The 16,983-nt window shown below is 33.0% G+C and overlaps 1 protein-coding gene across 1 annotated transcript in view; it reads right to left on the bottom strand.

Annotated features, from left to right (window-relative positions):
* ZEB1 (zinc finger E-box binding homeobox 1) overlaps positions 1-16,983 on the bottom strand; it is a 154,056-nt gene that overhangs the window by 11,479 nt on the left and 125,594 nt on the right. Inside the window, exons 3-5 of the mRNA XM_049777159.1 lie at positions 9,644-9,805; positions 6,697-6,899; positions 2,047-2,152 (exon numbers count right to left, since the gene is read on the bottom strand). Coding sequence (XP_049633116.1) covers positions 2,047-2,152; positions 6,697-6,899; positions 9,644-9,805 — 471 coding nt within the window. The remainder of the gene's footprint in view (positions 1-2,046; positions 2,153-6,696; positions 6,900-9,643; positions 9,806-16,983) is intronic.

Genomic DNA, 16,983 nt, shown 5'->3' with positions numbered 1-16,983 from the left:
AATAGATCTAAGGAAGACATTCCAGGTTTAAAGATAACTATGGATATAGACACTGTCACTGTCACACTGTTTCCTTAACCTTTCCATTTATCAACTTTTTTGGTGTATAAATCAGTGTTTCTACATTTCCATTGATGCTAGTATTATAGGAGATAATAAAGAAAAATTCTTGATGTCACTTGAATAGATCTGAATACTAAGTCAAAATCAGCTTGTTAATAAGATCTACTGCCCTGCCCCAGCTTCATTTGCCCTTCTGGTCCCACACAAAACAATCAAACTTTCCTTCTTTTGTCAGACCAGCAAACTGACTTGATACCAACAGAGGTATCAAATGTATCCTGAAATTTCTCTATATATGTTAAATATATTTGGATTATTTAAACCTGAATGGAATAATTTTCAGAACCCTTTTCCAGTTGTTAGGTCATTTCTGATTGCCATTTACCAATATTTTCAGGGAGATTCATATGATTCAATATTCAAACATATGTTTTCCAGCTAAAAATTTCCAGTGAGAGGACTGGATAGACCCTCATGCAGAAGAGCACACAGACAGCATATATGAGGCCCTGAGTTCGGTCCTTGATACAGCGTGGACTCTCCTATCCCATGCTTTATCAGCCATGTGGGCTGAGCTCTACTGGCAGTGTCCAAGGGCACCTAGAACTGCCTGCCAGACATGATCCCTATAAAAACTTCCAGCTGGAATGAAACAAAGGATAAAATATAATATATTACTGTTTAATAGTTACATTTTTTGTAACATTTTAGTCATTCTCTTGCTATAGACAGAACAATAAATGTTTCTATCTCTATAATATAGAAAATTTCTATCTTTATAGAGAAGGATTGTATACAATGGGTAAGGCAATGGCTTTAAAGTCATGATGTTTCTTTCAGAATCCCAGACATAACATGTATTTTGTGAATACATGTGGATGGTTGATAAAACTTTCTGAGAAAAATGAGGAAAGACACCTATGTCAGAGAGAAATCCATCGAAAAATGTGTATAATATAACAAAGCTACTATGGCATTTGTTTGACTAGTGTCTAAATGTTTACACTCAATCTCTATTTTTTAAGAACCAGTAACAAATAGTCTGTAGACTGGTCCTGTCCTGGGGACAACACAGTAGCTTTCCTTGGAATAAACCAGAGCCTCAGAGTTGTATACTTGAATTATGTTCTATTACATACCAGGGAGAAATGCTGTGCTGATAGCATTTTGGTGAAATAAACTGATTTCTAGTATAGAATAGGCATCAAAAAATGAAGAATTTACCAATTTCTCTACACCTTATTACTTTAAGGTTAATTCTGAGGATGAGATAATTTTTTTATTTTCATTAATTATGATGTTCCAAGGAATATTATATGTGAACCAAATTTCTAGGAGCTGATTCTTTCATTTACAGACACTCTGTAACTCTAATTACTGATTTTAATTTCTTACTAGACTGGAGAGTCCGACCTGTGCTCCTCATATAGTATGTGCATAGAGCCCAAAGATAGGCTCTAAAGAAATACAAATATACTAGTTGGTTTAGAATGTCCTAAAGATAAAAGGTTTTAGCTTGTATTTATTATTTAAATATACTATATTTTGGGGCCGGAGAGATAGCATGGAGGTAGGGCATTTGCTTTGCATGCAGAAGGACAGTGGTTCAATCTGGTATCCCATATGGTCTCCTGAGGCTGCCAGGAGCGATTTCTGAGCGTAGAGCCAGGAGTAACCCCTGAGCACTGCCAGATGTGACCCAAAAACCAAAAACAACAACAACAACAACAACAACAAAACCCAAAAAATATATATACTAATTTTGATTAAAATTTGGAGCATGTTAATTAGCTTGGTACATTATAGGTAAAAAACAAGATATTTAAAAAAATACCATTTATAAAGAAGAAGATTATTTACATTGGTCTTTACTTAGAAGAAAAGTGGATGTTTCCAGATTATGTGTGTAGTCACATATTATAATAGTCATTTATTATCACAAATGAAATGGCATTCAAAGTTTAGAAATAAGCAAATATTTACCACTGTGGATTCTTAAGTGCTCTTTTAGATGGTGTTTGTATTTAAAAGCTTTTCCACATTCAGTGCACTTGAATTTACGATTACCTCCAGACTGCGTCACATGTCTCTGTAAGAAAAAATATTAGTAATTTATTTATTACTCAACAGGGCGTCAGATATAAAGAAATAATATTAAATCCAATATTCAAAGAATATCCAATGTTTTGGAAATCATTTTATTGCTAAAAGATCTCAAACTAAGGCAGTCACAAAAATAGCAATTCAAGTACTATTGAAAAAGTATGATAGTGGGAAATTAATTTAGGTAAAGAAAAATCCTATTTTGGTAATAAACAAAATATCATTTAGCAAAAAATAAGATACTTTGCTACAAACTAGGTGATTGCTTCCATACTCAAATTTATACAGGATCTGAGGCAAGAACATTATATAATACACCTAAAGATCAGTTACTAAATAGATGAGCAGATCTGCTGAAGTGAAGAAAAAATCTTTTTTTCATCAATATTTTATTCTGTGTCTTTGTGAATTTGGTATTTCTAAACAGTGGTTTGATAATTTATGCAGGGGTCCTCAAACTTTTTAAACAGGGGGCCAGTTCACTGTCCTTCAGAGTGTTGGAGGGCCAGATTATAGTAAAAACAAAAATTATGAACAAATTTCTATGCACATTGCATATATCTTATTTAGAAGTGAAGAAACAAAATGGGAATAAATACAGTATGTGGCCCGCAGGCCGTAGTTTGAAGACCCCTGATAGCATAACAGATCAATGCTACCAGAAGCAACTTATCACCCCATCACCGTTCCTAGCACAGATAGGTATGGCCCCTATTAAAAATAAAAATGGAAAAATAATTAAAATCAAAAATATAAGAATACTTTCTCAGCTAAAAATGGATTCTTGTAATAGTGTTTTGCCTGCTTATTAAATTTCTACTCTTATATACTGCAAATGCATTTTGAAGTTTTAGAACTAGTAAAGAGCACTGCTTAAATTGAACTGTCATATATAAGCTTTTATAGTCTGGAGTTTCCAGGTTTATTCTAGACTTCTATATTATAAGGCCATGTTCTAATCTTTTAGTGGGTCTAGTTTTGCAAATAAACATTTCAGTTTCTTTGCTTTGATTTATAGTTTGATCACTTATTCTTGGGTTATGTTTCTTCCTAATTTAGACTGGTAAAGTTCTATTCATCTTTCAAAGGCTTAATTCAATTACAACTGGCTTCATTCTTAGCCAAGGTCTTTTCTTATAGGATGGGAAGATACAGTGTTTCTTTCTTTTTTTTTTAAAACGAGGTTTAGGTCCTGCTTCATCTAAACCCAGAGGTTGAAACTCAGAATATATGGTAAAAAAAAAAAATCTCAAATTTATATCTCCAGAACACTTACCATTCTAGACTCACAGCCATCTGAAACGCAATTGATAAATGAACTTAAACATGATAGCACTGATAATTCAAATTTTTCTCATGAGAATTAGTTCTATTTTTCCTCTTTGTGTATTGCTTTGAATCTGAACTCCTGGTCTTTTGTGCAATTTCTTTCCATAACACTAGCTTCAAAGTGGTCTCCCTGTTTGCATTTTGTCTCTCATGATCTAGATGTGACTCAAGAGCCAGTGTTTCCTTAAGACTGGAAATTCTGCAACTACTATCAAAACTTATAAAATAAACTAACAATTCACTAAAAAAAAAAGTAGGCTGGAGAGAGAGTTTAGCAGATAGGTATTTGTTTTGCATGTAGTTTACTCAGGTTTAATCCCTGGCATCTCCTATAGTACCTTGAGCCCACCAGGGAGATTCTTGAGTATAGAGCCAGGAGTAAATCCTGAGCATGGCTAGGTGTGGCCCCAAAATAAAACAAAATGAAGAAAAAAAAAAGAGAATTCGACATCTTTCAAAGTCTTCCCTATCCTGATATATATAATTAAACCTTTACCATAACTTATACAAGGTACATAATTTCTCTCATGCCTTCCCAATCTTTTTCTCCTTCACTGACTGACTCCATTTTATATACCTTGGAAATGTCTGGCTGACTTCTGCCAAAAAAATTTTCCCCTTTGCACTTGTGGCCCCTTCCTGAATAAAAACTTCCTTCCCCTATTCATTCCATAACTGGTTCACTTCATCAGTGTCCCATTCTCAGATCTTCCAAAGATAGTAGCTTTCATCACCTTTTCTTTTAATTTGGGGGAGGGTGTTAACTTTGTTTTTATGGAACACACCTGGGGTACTCTGCACTGACTCTTTGTTCTGAGATCAAGGATGACTTATCTAAGTGGGCTTGGGGGGAATGATATAGGGTATTAGGGATCAAACTTGGGTTGGCTATGTGCAAGGCAAATGTTCTCACTGTACTATGGCTCTGCCCTGTTTTTATGTTTTATGTGACCTACTGATGCGTGCCCTCTTTGCTTGTTTTAAACGCTTGTTTAATTGCACTTTTAACACTAAGAACAGACCTAAAATATAACAGAAAACTCAAATTCTGTTTGTTTGTTGAATAGTACCTGGGAATTCTTTTTTTTTTTTTTTTTTGGTTTTGTTTGTTTTTTGGGCAACACCTGACAGTGTTCAGGGGTTACTCCTGGCTGAGCTTAGAAATCACTCCTGGTGGGATACAGAGATCATATGGGATACCTGTCAGGGATTGAATCCAGGTTGGCTGTATGCATGGCAAGCTATGGACATAGAAGCCTGGAAATTCTTATCTTTAATTTGTAGTACGATTACCAAAGACCAGGAAGATAGACATTTTGTCCTTTATTTGCTGTCTTGGATCCTAAATTTCTTACATGACCTCTGAATTGTATTTTCTCCCATTGCTGATGTTTATATTTATCAAAGATCATTTCTGACAATAGCATGACTTCATTTATATAAATGTTTCATATATTTTGATTTCTAGTTTGATCACTTAATACTTGGCTATGTTTCTTCCTAGTTTAGACCAGTAAAGTTCTATTCAACTTTCAAAGGCTTAATTCAATTACAACTGGCTTCATTATCAGCCTAGGTGTTTTCTCATAGAATGGTAAGATAAATTTTTTTTTTTTATATTCACTAATCAGAAACATTATCCCAAAGAAACTCATTCTCATCTTTCTCATGAACTGTTTTACAAAGGCATTTCGATTTCATCATTGTTTCTGAACATGCTGTGGGATCCTTGGACAGCGAGGCTGTCAGTACAAGCAGTTGCAGGATGGCTCAACTCCCAAATGTCACATGAGTTACTTTCTTAATCCCTATCTATACGGTAGTCAAGCTAGGATTCCTGATACAATAAGGCCATTTAAGACATGGGCAGATGGTAAAGCTCTAGTTTCATGACCTTAGTGGAGTTGTTCCTTCTCAGTACTTAGTGCTTCTTTAAGTACTCACTTCCATTTCAAGTATTCCTTCATCAACCTTACTAAGGAAGCTATCTTCGTCCTATACTTTTTGATTGCCCTATCTATCTTGTTACTTCATAGTGTTGTTGGCAAGGTCCCTAGAAGAAAGGCTGACCCTGCTCAGTCATTCTGAGTTCTTCTTGTTTTGTTTGTTTGCTTTTTGCTTAAAATATCATCATCTTACCAAAGATGGATCTCTATGAAATGCATTATCTATTGTAGATATATACTAGGCAAAAGTTCTCTACTTAAGGAAATACAGATATTCATAGACCTTTCATAAAAGTAATTGAATAAGTACACTAACCACATTATGCATTCCATGTACAGTTGATTATTTTATTTTTAAAGCTAGATTAAGTCAATATTAATCTTTGTAAATTAATATTTACAGAACTTTGATAATTTACAGCTGACAAAAAGATGTGGCAAAAAGTTCTTTGACTTTAATTTTTCAAGCCAATAGTATAAATGTAACTTGTAATTTCAGAATAGTTTTGGCTTCCATTTGCAGAAATTGAGACTGTGTGGCAGAGAACTATAATAATCATATGAAATTTGAGTTTTCAGAATAAAAATGATTTTCTTGAATCAAAATTCAAGATTTTTCAAGGACATAATTTCTCACCAATGAATAAAGAACAGTAACATTAAAAATCAATTAAGTAGCCACTGGCTTAGCAAAATTAAACTTTATATTTTATTCTCAACTTGGAGAGTATTATATATCATGTGTTTCATGAAACAATTATTTTTTCATTTTATTTATTTATTGATTGATTGGTTTTGAGTCACACCAGCAGTGCTCAGGAGTTACTCCTGGTTCTGTGCTCAGAAATCTCTCCTAGTAAGTACAGGGGACTATATGGGATGCCAGGATTCAAACGACTGTCTGTCCTGAATTGGTTGCATGCAAGGCAAATGCCCTACCACTGTGCTATCTCTCCAACCTCTAAACTATTATTTTTTCTACTGAATATCTCTTTTGAACAAATTTTGAAATTGTGTGCTAAATATAAGAGGATAGATGCAATAAAGGAACTTGTTTGAGAAAGAAAAAATAACTTAACTCTAAAATAATAATAAAAATAATAATCCAAATAAATATCTTTATAAGATTGTAGACAAGAAACTGTTTAGGGCATAAATGTAATTCTTAATTATATTAAATATATTAAAACATTTGCCTTCCGTGAGTGTTATCAAAACTGGGAAAGTTAGTGATGTGTGCTCCCATTTCACTTACCTGATCTCTTCCTGATTTATGTGATGTCATGTGACGTTCAAGTTGGGTTCTGTATGCAAAAGTATAGCTGCACAAGGAGCAACTAAAGTTATCTTCATTCTTTTCATGGCGGTACTTAATGTGTTCTTTTAGAGAGGTGAAACGTTTATAGCCTCTATCACAATATGGGCAGGTGAGTAACTGGGAAAATGCATCTGGTGTTCCTGTGGAAAAAAAATGACCCACATTTTAAGGTCAAAACATGAAAAAATTTTACCAGTAGCACTTTCTTTTGATTCTTAAAAAATACTGATGTTCATCATGGTTAATGAAATTATAAAATCAAGCTAAACAGGATGGACAGTTAACAACAAGAGCTTACCGAACCTGCCATTATATTAATGATCTTTACTGGAGATGCAATAATTTATACTAATATGCTTACTACTGTACTTTTTCTTTGTTTTTTCCTTTTGTAAACATTTTTTCTTCCTTTTCTTTTTTTTTCTATTTTTTCAATAACTGTCTCACTTATCTGGAAGCAAATGTATTATGGCCAACTATGTGATACATTCTCTTTAAATAAGGCATTAAAAATAAAGGAAAATATTAAGTCAACATAGTCCGCTGATAATTAAATCAAAATTCAAATATTTGCTGTCTGACTTTAAAATTCCCTTTCTTTTTCACCACATCACCAATGATATCTTTATTTTGTATGTCTAATTAGAGAAACAAAGTGAACTATAAATGCTTCTTTTTAGAGAAGACTTTTACACCATTATAAAATCTTTCTACTAGTAACATCCTCATCATTTAAGGTTTATTCACATGTTATTTGAAAATAACAATTTATTATTATCATATATAAGTACACATTGATACTATGTTTCCAAGACTTCCTTATAGTTAAGCATACCTTACATCATTATATGATGAGTTAAGAGCAAAAGAATACTGGGGTAACAGTCTGGAAGTAGAAGATATGACTGGCCCAGAGAGATCTACTGTAAATTATTTTGAAAGACTTTTGGTTACATAAAAATTTTACACACAAAAGCACAGACATATGTACTTAAATCATTTCTATTTCCTTTTAAGTGTTTAATGTCACTTCTTCAGGTACAATATTAACACATATTTAAAAAGAAAAAAGCTGAGAAATAAAAGTACAAATGATAAAATTATATAGGATTACAATGTCAGTAACTATGGAGTCCTCAAATATGCAAATTGGGCAATTGAGCACTAAGACTTTTGCTGAAATACATAGCATTCAGGAGAAATAATTCATGATCCTGAGAATGATGTGCACTTGAACATGAACACAACATGGAAGCAATAGATAGAATTCAATATTTTCTATTTGCTTTGTTGCTACTTTAGCTACAGAAAACTCTCATGAGATGAGATTTCTTTTTCTGTCTTTTCACAGCTAATTCCTGGTTTAAGGAAGGTTAGTCAACTGAAATGGGATAGGCTTTGTAATTCTTATTAATTTTCTCCAAAATCTTAATGGCTGAATGATAAAATTCTATTTACTTCAATACTGATAAAGTTAAAATGGCATAAACAATGTATAATTGTAATTTATTTAAGACTTGTTAAATATGAAACTTAAAATATGAGATTTATATAATGAATACAGTAAAGGTAAAGAATAAAAGAATAAACCAAAGTCATATTTGGAAAGAATACAATAAAGTCAATAGCTCAATTCTTTCAAATTTGACCTACAGATTAACTACAATAATATTAAAATCCTAGCTAGTTATTTTATAGATGAAAACACAAAGTTTATAGAGAAAAAGATAATATATAGGATGCTAAGTAGGTAAATGAGTAAGTAAATAGACTGATATATTTAAGACACTGATATATTCAGCACTTAAAAATGAGCTATCAAGTCATAAAAAGACATGGAGTAACTTTAAATGTATATCAAAAAGTGAAAAGGCCAATTTGAAAAAAGGCCATATTTTATGACTCCAACATATGACAAAAACATAATAAGATCTATTGTTGGTGGTATGATGTGGGAAAAGTGTTGAAAAGGCAGAACACGACAGGTGTACTTTAACAGTGAAAAGACTGTGATATCATTAGAATGGACATGTCATTGAATAATTTTCCAGACTCACAGAATACACCAAGGCAAGGGTTAATCCTACTGTAGAAAATGGACTCTTAAGTGGTTCTGTGGTATGAAAAAGTATTATTCTGGTGTGTTACATTGATAATGGGGAGACTGGAAATCTTTGTCCTATTTATAAGTTGTTGTAACTGTTAATGACCTTAAAATTTCCTTATAAAATTTTTTAATCACTTGAATATTAAGTAAATCAAGCCATTAAGCTCGTTGCCCTACGAAAATCAAATGAAGCTTTGAGAATATCAATATATTTCCAAGTATCCTTAAATTTTCAAACTTCCAGTCTTTGCTTGGTAAGAACAGAGAAAAAGAAGGACGGGGCTGTAGGTGCAACAAAGCTCCCACTCTACTGCTTATTTCCACATAAATGAATGGAAAGCAAAGTCTTGGCATTATTTCAAGAAGTTCAGATGCTGTGGGCATACACACTATATATATGAGATAATATTAAGTTGATATTATGCTACTATTGTTGTTTTCTACTAAAGAAATACATTTTTGGTCTCAAAAAAATAAATGTTCCAGAGCCGGAGCAGTGGAGCAAGCGGTAGAGCATCTGCCTTGCACCACTAACATAGAATGGAACACAGTTCAATCCTCTGGCATCCGATATGGTCCCCCAAGCCAGGAGTGATTTCTGAGTGCATAGCCAAGAGTAACTCCTGAGCTTCACCGGTGTAGCCCAACAAGGAATAAATAAGTAAATAAATAAATAAATAAATAAATAAATAAATGTTCCTTTATAGAAGGCTGGGTTCCTAGAGTATAATAATGAAAACAATGTTTTAAAGATGACAACAGTGAATGTCTTATTACCATTTTCATCATGACCACTGGCTTCTGGTGTGCCCTGTCTCTGGTCATCTTCGGGCGCTTCGGGGTAAATGACAGCAGTGTCTTGTTGTTGCAGGAATTCTTCAACGTTAGGATCATGGTTTTGTTCATTTTCAGCATCTGAGTCGCATTCATCATCTTTTACTAAAAGAAATATGCACTTTAGAAAAAGCAATTTCACAGCACATTGCTACCATCTTTTTCTAAATAAACTAGTATTTGTGAAAATACATTATTATTATTATTATTATTTAATATGTAGACAACATTTACTGAAAGTTGAAAATAAAATTCATTCTGTTCTACTAAGGAATTTTTTATAAGGAATGTTATAAAAGTCTTGACATTTCAAAATATCACCTTAGCTCATTCCTACTAAATAATACCTGTCTCTATGATCCTACATGTACCTAGCCAAATTTTTTTGTTTTAGTTTTGGGGTTATATCTGTTCTCAGGGAGTGTCCTGGGGCTACTCTGGAATCAGGAATCATTCCTGGCAGTGCTTGGGGTATGACATACAATGCTGAAAGTTGAATTTAGGTTTCCTGCATACAAAGCATATAATTCAATCTACTAAGCTATCTTTCTGATCCAACCAAACCAATTTAATTTCAAGGTGAAAAAAAATTGCAGTTTTATACAAATAATATATGTTGGGAAGTATACATTGTGAAAAGGTCAGCAACAAAGCAAAAATACTTAATCTTATAATTGGTAAATTACTCACACATATTATGTACTAAAGATAAGCAAATATATAGATTGGGTTTCTTCTAATATGACAAAACAGCTGATTATCAAAGCATAAAACTAACGGAAACACAATCATTTGTAAAAGTGAAGAATACTTTTGGGGTTTTAAACACAAAGAAAGCAAACAACATTTAATTTAAATTAAGCGCTTTTAGTTAGCCATAAAATTTTAATTTCATGAACAAGTATATCCTTCATATTTCATCTATTTTTATCCTCCATCTGTAGTTGGTTTTGAGCCACACCTGGCTGTGCTCAGGACTTACTCTGGCTCTGTGTTCAGGGATCATTCCTAGCAGGGCTCAGTGTAATACCAGGGACTAAACCTGGGTTCGCCATGTCAAGAGAAACAACCTAACCACTCCACTTGCTCTCTTCCATTTTTAAAATTGCATATTTACTAACTATATAAACAAAAATAATTCACAAAAGGAACAAAAATATTTTGGATTAAATGTTCACTTTGAATAGTAAGCTGAGACCACAGTTCTAACTTCTATCTCTCTGGCCCCGGAAATTATTTCTTAAGTTTATGTTCTATCTTTTAAGCTCATATACGTAACATGTAAAAAGTGCCCATTATCATAAAGAAGATCTCTAAGTTTTTCACTTACTCTTTGTTTCTTAAATATTATTTGAATCCATTACAAAGCCTTAAGTCTCAGAAATATGCACTTTTAGTCACCTAGAAGCAAATTCCATCATTTACTAAAATTCATTTCATTTTAGTCCTTTACAATCCCAGAATTTTTTAATCTATCTAATAATTATTTTGTTTGCTGTGATTATTCAGTAAACTAATTGAAGATGGTCATTTTTAATATAAAGTTTTTATTTTGATCTGTAGCATATTATTTGCTGTTAGCATGTATTTTAATTAGCAACAAAACTAAAATCATATATCAATATCATTTTAATAAATGCTTCTTGTGGATAATCAGATTAAATTTTCAATTTGATATGGAATTTAGATACCAGTAGAAGGAGCAATTGTTAATGGTTTGGAGGTATAAATAGATGTTTTTTTGAGAGAATCTATGAGCTGGGAGGTGCATTACCAAGCCATTTACAATTCATTACTATACTGGAGGTATTCATATCCCTTCTATTTTTTTATCACATCTTTTCTGTCCATTTTTAAATTAATATCTTTATTTAAACACCTTGATTACAAATATGATTGTAGTTGAGTTTCAGTCATATAAAGAACACCACCCTTGACCAGTGCAACATTCCCATCACCAATGTCCCAAATCTCCCTCCTCTCCACTCCACTCCCACCTGTATTCTAGACAGGCTTTCTAGTTCCCTCATACATTCTCATTGTTGGGATAGTTCTCAATGTAGTTATTTCTCTAACTAAATTCATCCCTCTTTGTGGTGAGTTTCATGAAATGAGCTGTAACTTCCAGCCCTTCTCTCTTTTGTCTCTAAGGGTTATTGCAAAAATGTCTTATTTTTCTGAAAACCCATAGATGAGTGAGACTGGTCATTTTTTTTTTGTGTGTGTGTGGTTTTTGGGTCACACCCGGCAGTGGTCAGGGGTTACTCTTGGCTCCATACTCAGAAATTGCTTCTGGCAGTCACGGGGGACCATATGGGACGCCTGGATTCAAACCAATGACCTTCTGCATGAAAGGCAAACGCCTTACCTCCATGCTATCTCTCCAGCCTCCGGTCATTTGTTTTGATTACATAGAGATCTACTGTTATATCATATAAAGAAAACTTATGTAGTGTATGAATCTATAAGTTTATACTATCTTTAAATAATCTAAACTTCCAACTGTTCAGATAATGCCCAATGTCTAGGTATTTAAACATTTTAGAAGGGTGAAGGAGGAAACAAATTCAGGTTCATAATTTGAAAGTGTCACTAAGGGCTCTGTTCCCAGACTGGAAAAGAGAAATGACAAGAGAGTACCTGTACATCTCGCTTCATCTGCCTGAGGTTCAGGCCCCAGGGTTTCTTGTCCTTCCTTTGCTGCTAAAATCAAAGAACAAGGGACTAAAATAGGTTCATGTGCCACGAACATTTTTAACTTTGCTTTATTTTTTGTTTTGAGGGTGATGTCTGGAAGTGTCCAGGGCTTACTTTCTGGCTCTGCACTAGTGGGACCATATAGGGTGCTGAAAACTGAACCTGGGTCAACTGTGTCATGACAAGCACTTTACATGCTGTGCTTTTTATCTCTCCAGATGAATTTTCTCTCTTAGAAACTTGAAAAAGGGAATTTGTATAGATTGTATTTTGAGGTTTTCAATTTCATAAGTTTAATAAATCCTTGAAATGGTTAAGCAATTTCCACAAGGAGTTAGGTGGTAGACTTAGCATTTGCATGTCAATGACCTTAACATTTTCTTTCTACTATACTGTGGCTTCTCTAATCAGAGCAGCAGGAAAAGAGAGTGCTGGGACAAAATTTCATATGTCCAGAGTAAATACCTAGGCACTGCACATTTCCTTTCTCTTAATTCATTATTCTAATTACTGGTGAATAGATAATAATAATATTATTATTATTGAAAGATTTGTAGGTTTGTACTATCTTTTACCACCTGTATGTACAGAGAAAGTGGACTGTTATATGGAAAGCAAAAAGTATATTTTATGCAGGTGCATTTTATTTAGTATATAGTATATTAAGAATATGTTCCTGGGCCTGGAGAGATAGCACAGCGGCGTTTTGCCTTGCAAGCAGCCGATCCAGGACCAAAGGTGGTTGGTTCGAATCCCGGTGTCCCATATGGTCCCCCGTGCCTGCCAGGAGCTATTTCTGAGCAGACAGCCAGGAGTAACCCCTGAGCACCGCCGGGTGTGGCCCAAAAACAAAAAACAAACAAACAAAAAAAAGAATATGTTCCTATAAGAAAAATAGATATGAAAAATATAAGAATATATTCATGTATGTTAAATTAAGGAATTTCACTTTAAAAAGCTATTATCTCAATCTCACTCAAAATATTTATAAGGTACTAAAGTCATCTGCATCCTAATCAAATCTCTTTAGATATCTCAGTCAAGATCTTGATTTAGATTTCCTCTAAGTTTCAGAATGAAATTGAAAAAAATAGAGCACTAATAAGTAGGCCATATTCTCTTTTAAAGAATATGTATATTTTTAGGTGCTTTGGGTTACTGAGTTGGTTTATTCAGATTAACTTTCCAGTGATATTTCCAGGAATATTCCCCATATTTACTACTAGCACTTAAAGCAGTGAACAAAATGAAAGTTAAAATATGTCCCAATTTCTATAAATTGGTATAAAAGCACACAAAGCATTTGCTTTATTACATTGTTTTATAAATGCTGTGAAACCAATATTAAAATCTCATAATCTTTATATTTTAATGACCTCACTGAAACTTTTGTAGGGTGTCCTTCAATATAACTTCCTGTGTTTATTTTCTAATGATTATATTGAAGTAATGTGATTTTAACAAGAACAGCACTGAATTGGTACACTCTCATCAAACTTCCTATGTCACTGTCATATTACTCATTCAACTTTTTTTGTTTGTTTTTGGTTTTGGGGCCACACCTGAAGACACTCAGGGGTTACTCCTGACTATGCACTCCGAAATTGCTCCTGGCTTTGGGGGACCTCGAACTGAGGTCAGATGCATGCAAGGCAAATGCCCTACCACTGCGCTATCGCTCCCGGCCCCTCATTCAACTTTTTATCTCCCAACTAGGATGGCATCTATCAGGTTTTTAAATACTTGTTACTATGTCTTTGATTATAACTAAGATTATACATACATATATATTTCCCCTTCACCCTAATTTTAATATCCACTGATGGAGAATGCCTGCAACAATAATTTAAAATGTTGTTTATATAATAGTGGTTTTCCATTTTCCAAACTGGAATTCTATATAAGTAAAATCCTTTCTTCCCTATGTGTTTAAGTATTTAAGTCAATATGAATGCATATTTGTTTGATTATGTGTATTATAATCTGGTACTGCCATTATTTACATATACTTCTGCTAAAATGGCTCCAGATTTGGTTAGTGGAAATTATTCTTGTTGGCTCTGTGTCCTTAGACAATCAGAACTTTTTAAACAGTAGCTTTTACTGCTTATTTTTTTCTACCTTTGTCTAGAATCAACCATCTCTATAGATATGCTTAGTATTTTATATTGGACATTTTTGAAATTAAAAATACAACACTAGCTAGGGGCCGGAGCAGTGGTGCAAGTGGTAGGGTGCCTGCCTTGCAGATGCTAACTTAGGATGGACCTCGGTTCGATCCCCCAGTGTCCCATATAGTCCCCCAAGTCAGGAGCGATTTCTGAGCGCAGAGCCAGGAGTAACCCTGAGCATCACTGGGTGTGGCCCAAACATCCCCCCCAAAAGTAAAAACAAAAACAAAAAATACTAGCTATGTTTATTACTACTGGATGCTACTGTTTTCTTTATCTTCTCAGCAGAGAGATTTGGAAAATGTGTTTATGTATGCTGACTATACTGAATATATATATATACATATGGTTCTATATATTAAAATTATGAGTCATATAGAAATCTTTGATTATTATCAGACACCACAAAATTTAGTCTAGCCCTTTTCTAATTCCTGATTTGTAAGAGTGAAAAAATCTGGGCCTTCTTATCTTCAATATAGTTGCCATTTATTCAAACCCAATACACTATTAAGTAGTTTCAAAATGACCCATATGTATGTGAAAAGAATTTATTGATAATAGGTAAAATGGTATCAGCAGTAGACACCGAAGGGAATGTATCTTTTGATAGTACTTAACTTTAAAACCACAATTTCTTCTAGCTTTCGACATGTCTAAATAAACATTTTAAATCACTATGCAGAGTGAGTAAAAACTAGATAGTGAAAAATGAACCTAACTGCATTATAAAATATATTGTATTGAATGGAAGAAATGAAGTGCTAAAAACAATATTCTAGGTTATCTGAAAACAGTATCTAACATGCTATAAATATAATTAATATATGTCAGTACATATATAGTATAATAACTGTCAAATTTGTTTGGAATTTTAAAGATGACAGAGCATACAACTGAGTTTCAAATTGTGTGGAAAGTTTAGTTTCTTTCACTAGTGCCATCTATTATATTTATGTATTTTTAAGTACTTTATTAATGTTGTTGTACATTAGTGCAGTAAGTGGGGCTGGATCCCCTTACAAGTTAAATAAAATATCTCATTTTTCTCAGTCTTCATTTTACTGCTTGCACAGATTATGATATTTTATTAGAATATATACCCCAAGATTTATTGCTATAGATCAGAATTTTTAATGTTTTATTACAAAGGTGTTTTCATTAATTTGACATTTTTGCAAATGTAAAACTTAGCTAGTTATAAACAATTTGAGTCAACTACAGAAACCTAAACTCAATACTTTTAATTTCAAAACATTTAAGATAATATAAAATATCATTTTATATTATTACTATCCTCATTTTACATATGATTTTAGACACAAAAAGTATGAGAAGATTTTAAGACAGGTGTCCCAAAAGTGAGAGTTCATATATTTAAATCGTTTAACTGACACAGGTTTGAGAGTTTTTGGCTGAACCACAAGAAGCTCTTGTAAGATGACTACAGATATGTTGGAACACTGCCAAGTCATGCAACAGAGAACTTGAATCTGACAGTTTATTAAAGTAATAGAAATTGACTAATTGAAACGTTTTTAAAAGTGAGTATGTCCTAGTTTATTTAATAGCTATGATAAAACACTAATTCTTTAATAAAACTTGTTCCTAGTTAGTATTTCATTCACAAAGAATGCTATCTTTATGAAGGTTCTTAGTATGTAATTACTATATCAATCGCATATCATAATTTCCAATATTATTCAAACTCTTGATACACACATTGGTTACACATCAAGTTCACATCCTGGTTTCTAACATACTTAAGTGTTATTGATTACTTTATATTTTTTCCCTTTTCCCAAAAGTCTTCAACAACAGTTAAATTACATTGATCTGTGGCTTCATTTAGCTGAACTACATGAAAGGGTCTTTGCCATTACCATTCTTAATTCATCCACAAGAAACGAGATAGGAAACTTAACCAAGCAACTGGACCTGTTAACTTTCTTCTGAAAACTTTGCAGGGAAGTTGCATTTACTCTAGTTTCTAAGCAAAACAACAAAAATACATTTTTCAGTAGTAGAAAATTATATTTTTTCAATCTTCATAAAATAATTGTATGTATAATGAAGTAATAATAGTAATACAACCAAGAGTGTTTTAGTTTTAACTTTATTTTGTTTTACACTCGGAAGTTTATTAATATAGCACACTAGAAGAACACAACCAAAGCAGAGAAGACAAGTCTCAAGAGAGAAAAGATGAAAATGAAGAGATATAAATGAGTTCAGTGGATGGACTACTCTGAAAGGCAAGCTTCTCTTTGGAGAACTCAAGGTTTGTGTTTCTACTTGATAGTAAATTGGTTTGGTCAACTTCATCCAATTTGACAAATTTATCTTTCAAATTTAGTCCTAAGGATCATATCAAGAAAACATAAAACAGTTAAGGAACAGAAGTCTGGATCTAGA

This window comes from Suncus etruscus, chromosome 7 (assembly GCF_024139225.1).
Source record: "Suncus etruscus isolate mSunEtr1 chromosome 7, mSunEtr1.pri.cur, whole genome shotgun sequence".
NCBI classification, from domain to species: Eukaryota; Metazoa; Chordata; class Mammalia; order Eulipotyphla; family Soricidae; genus Suncus; species Suncus etruscus.
The sequence above is the reverse complement of the archived record's forward strand: the minus strand, read 5'-3'. Positions and strand labels throughout refer to the sequence as shown.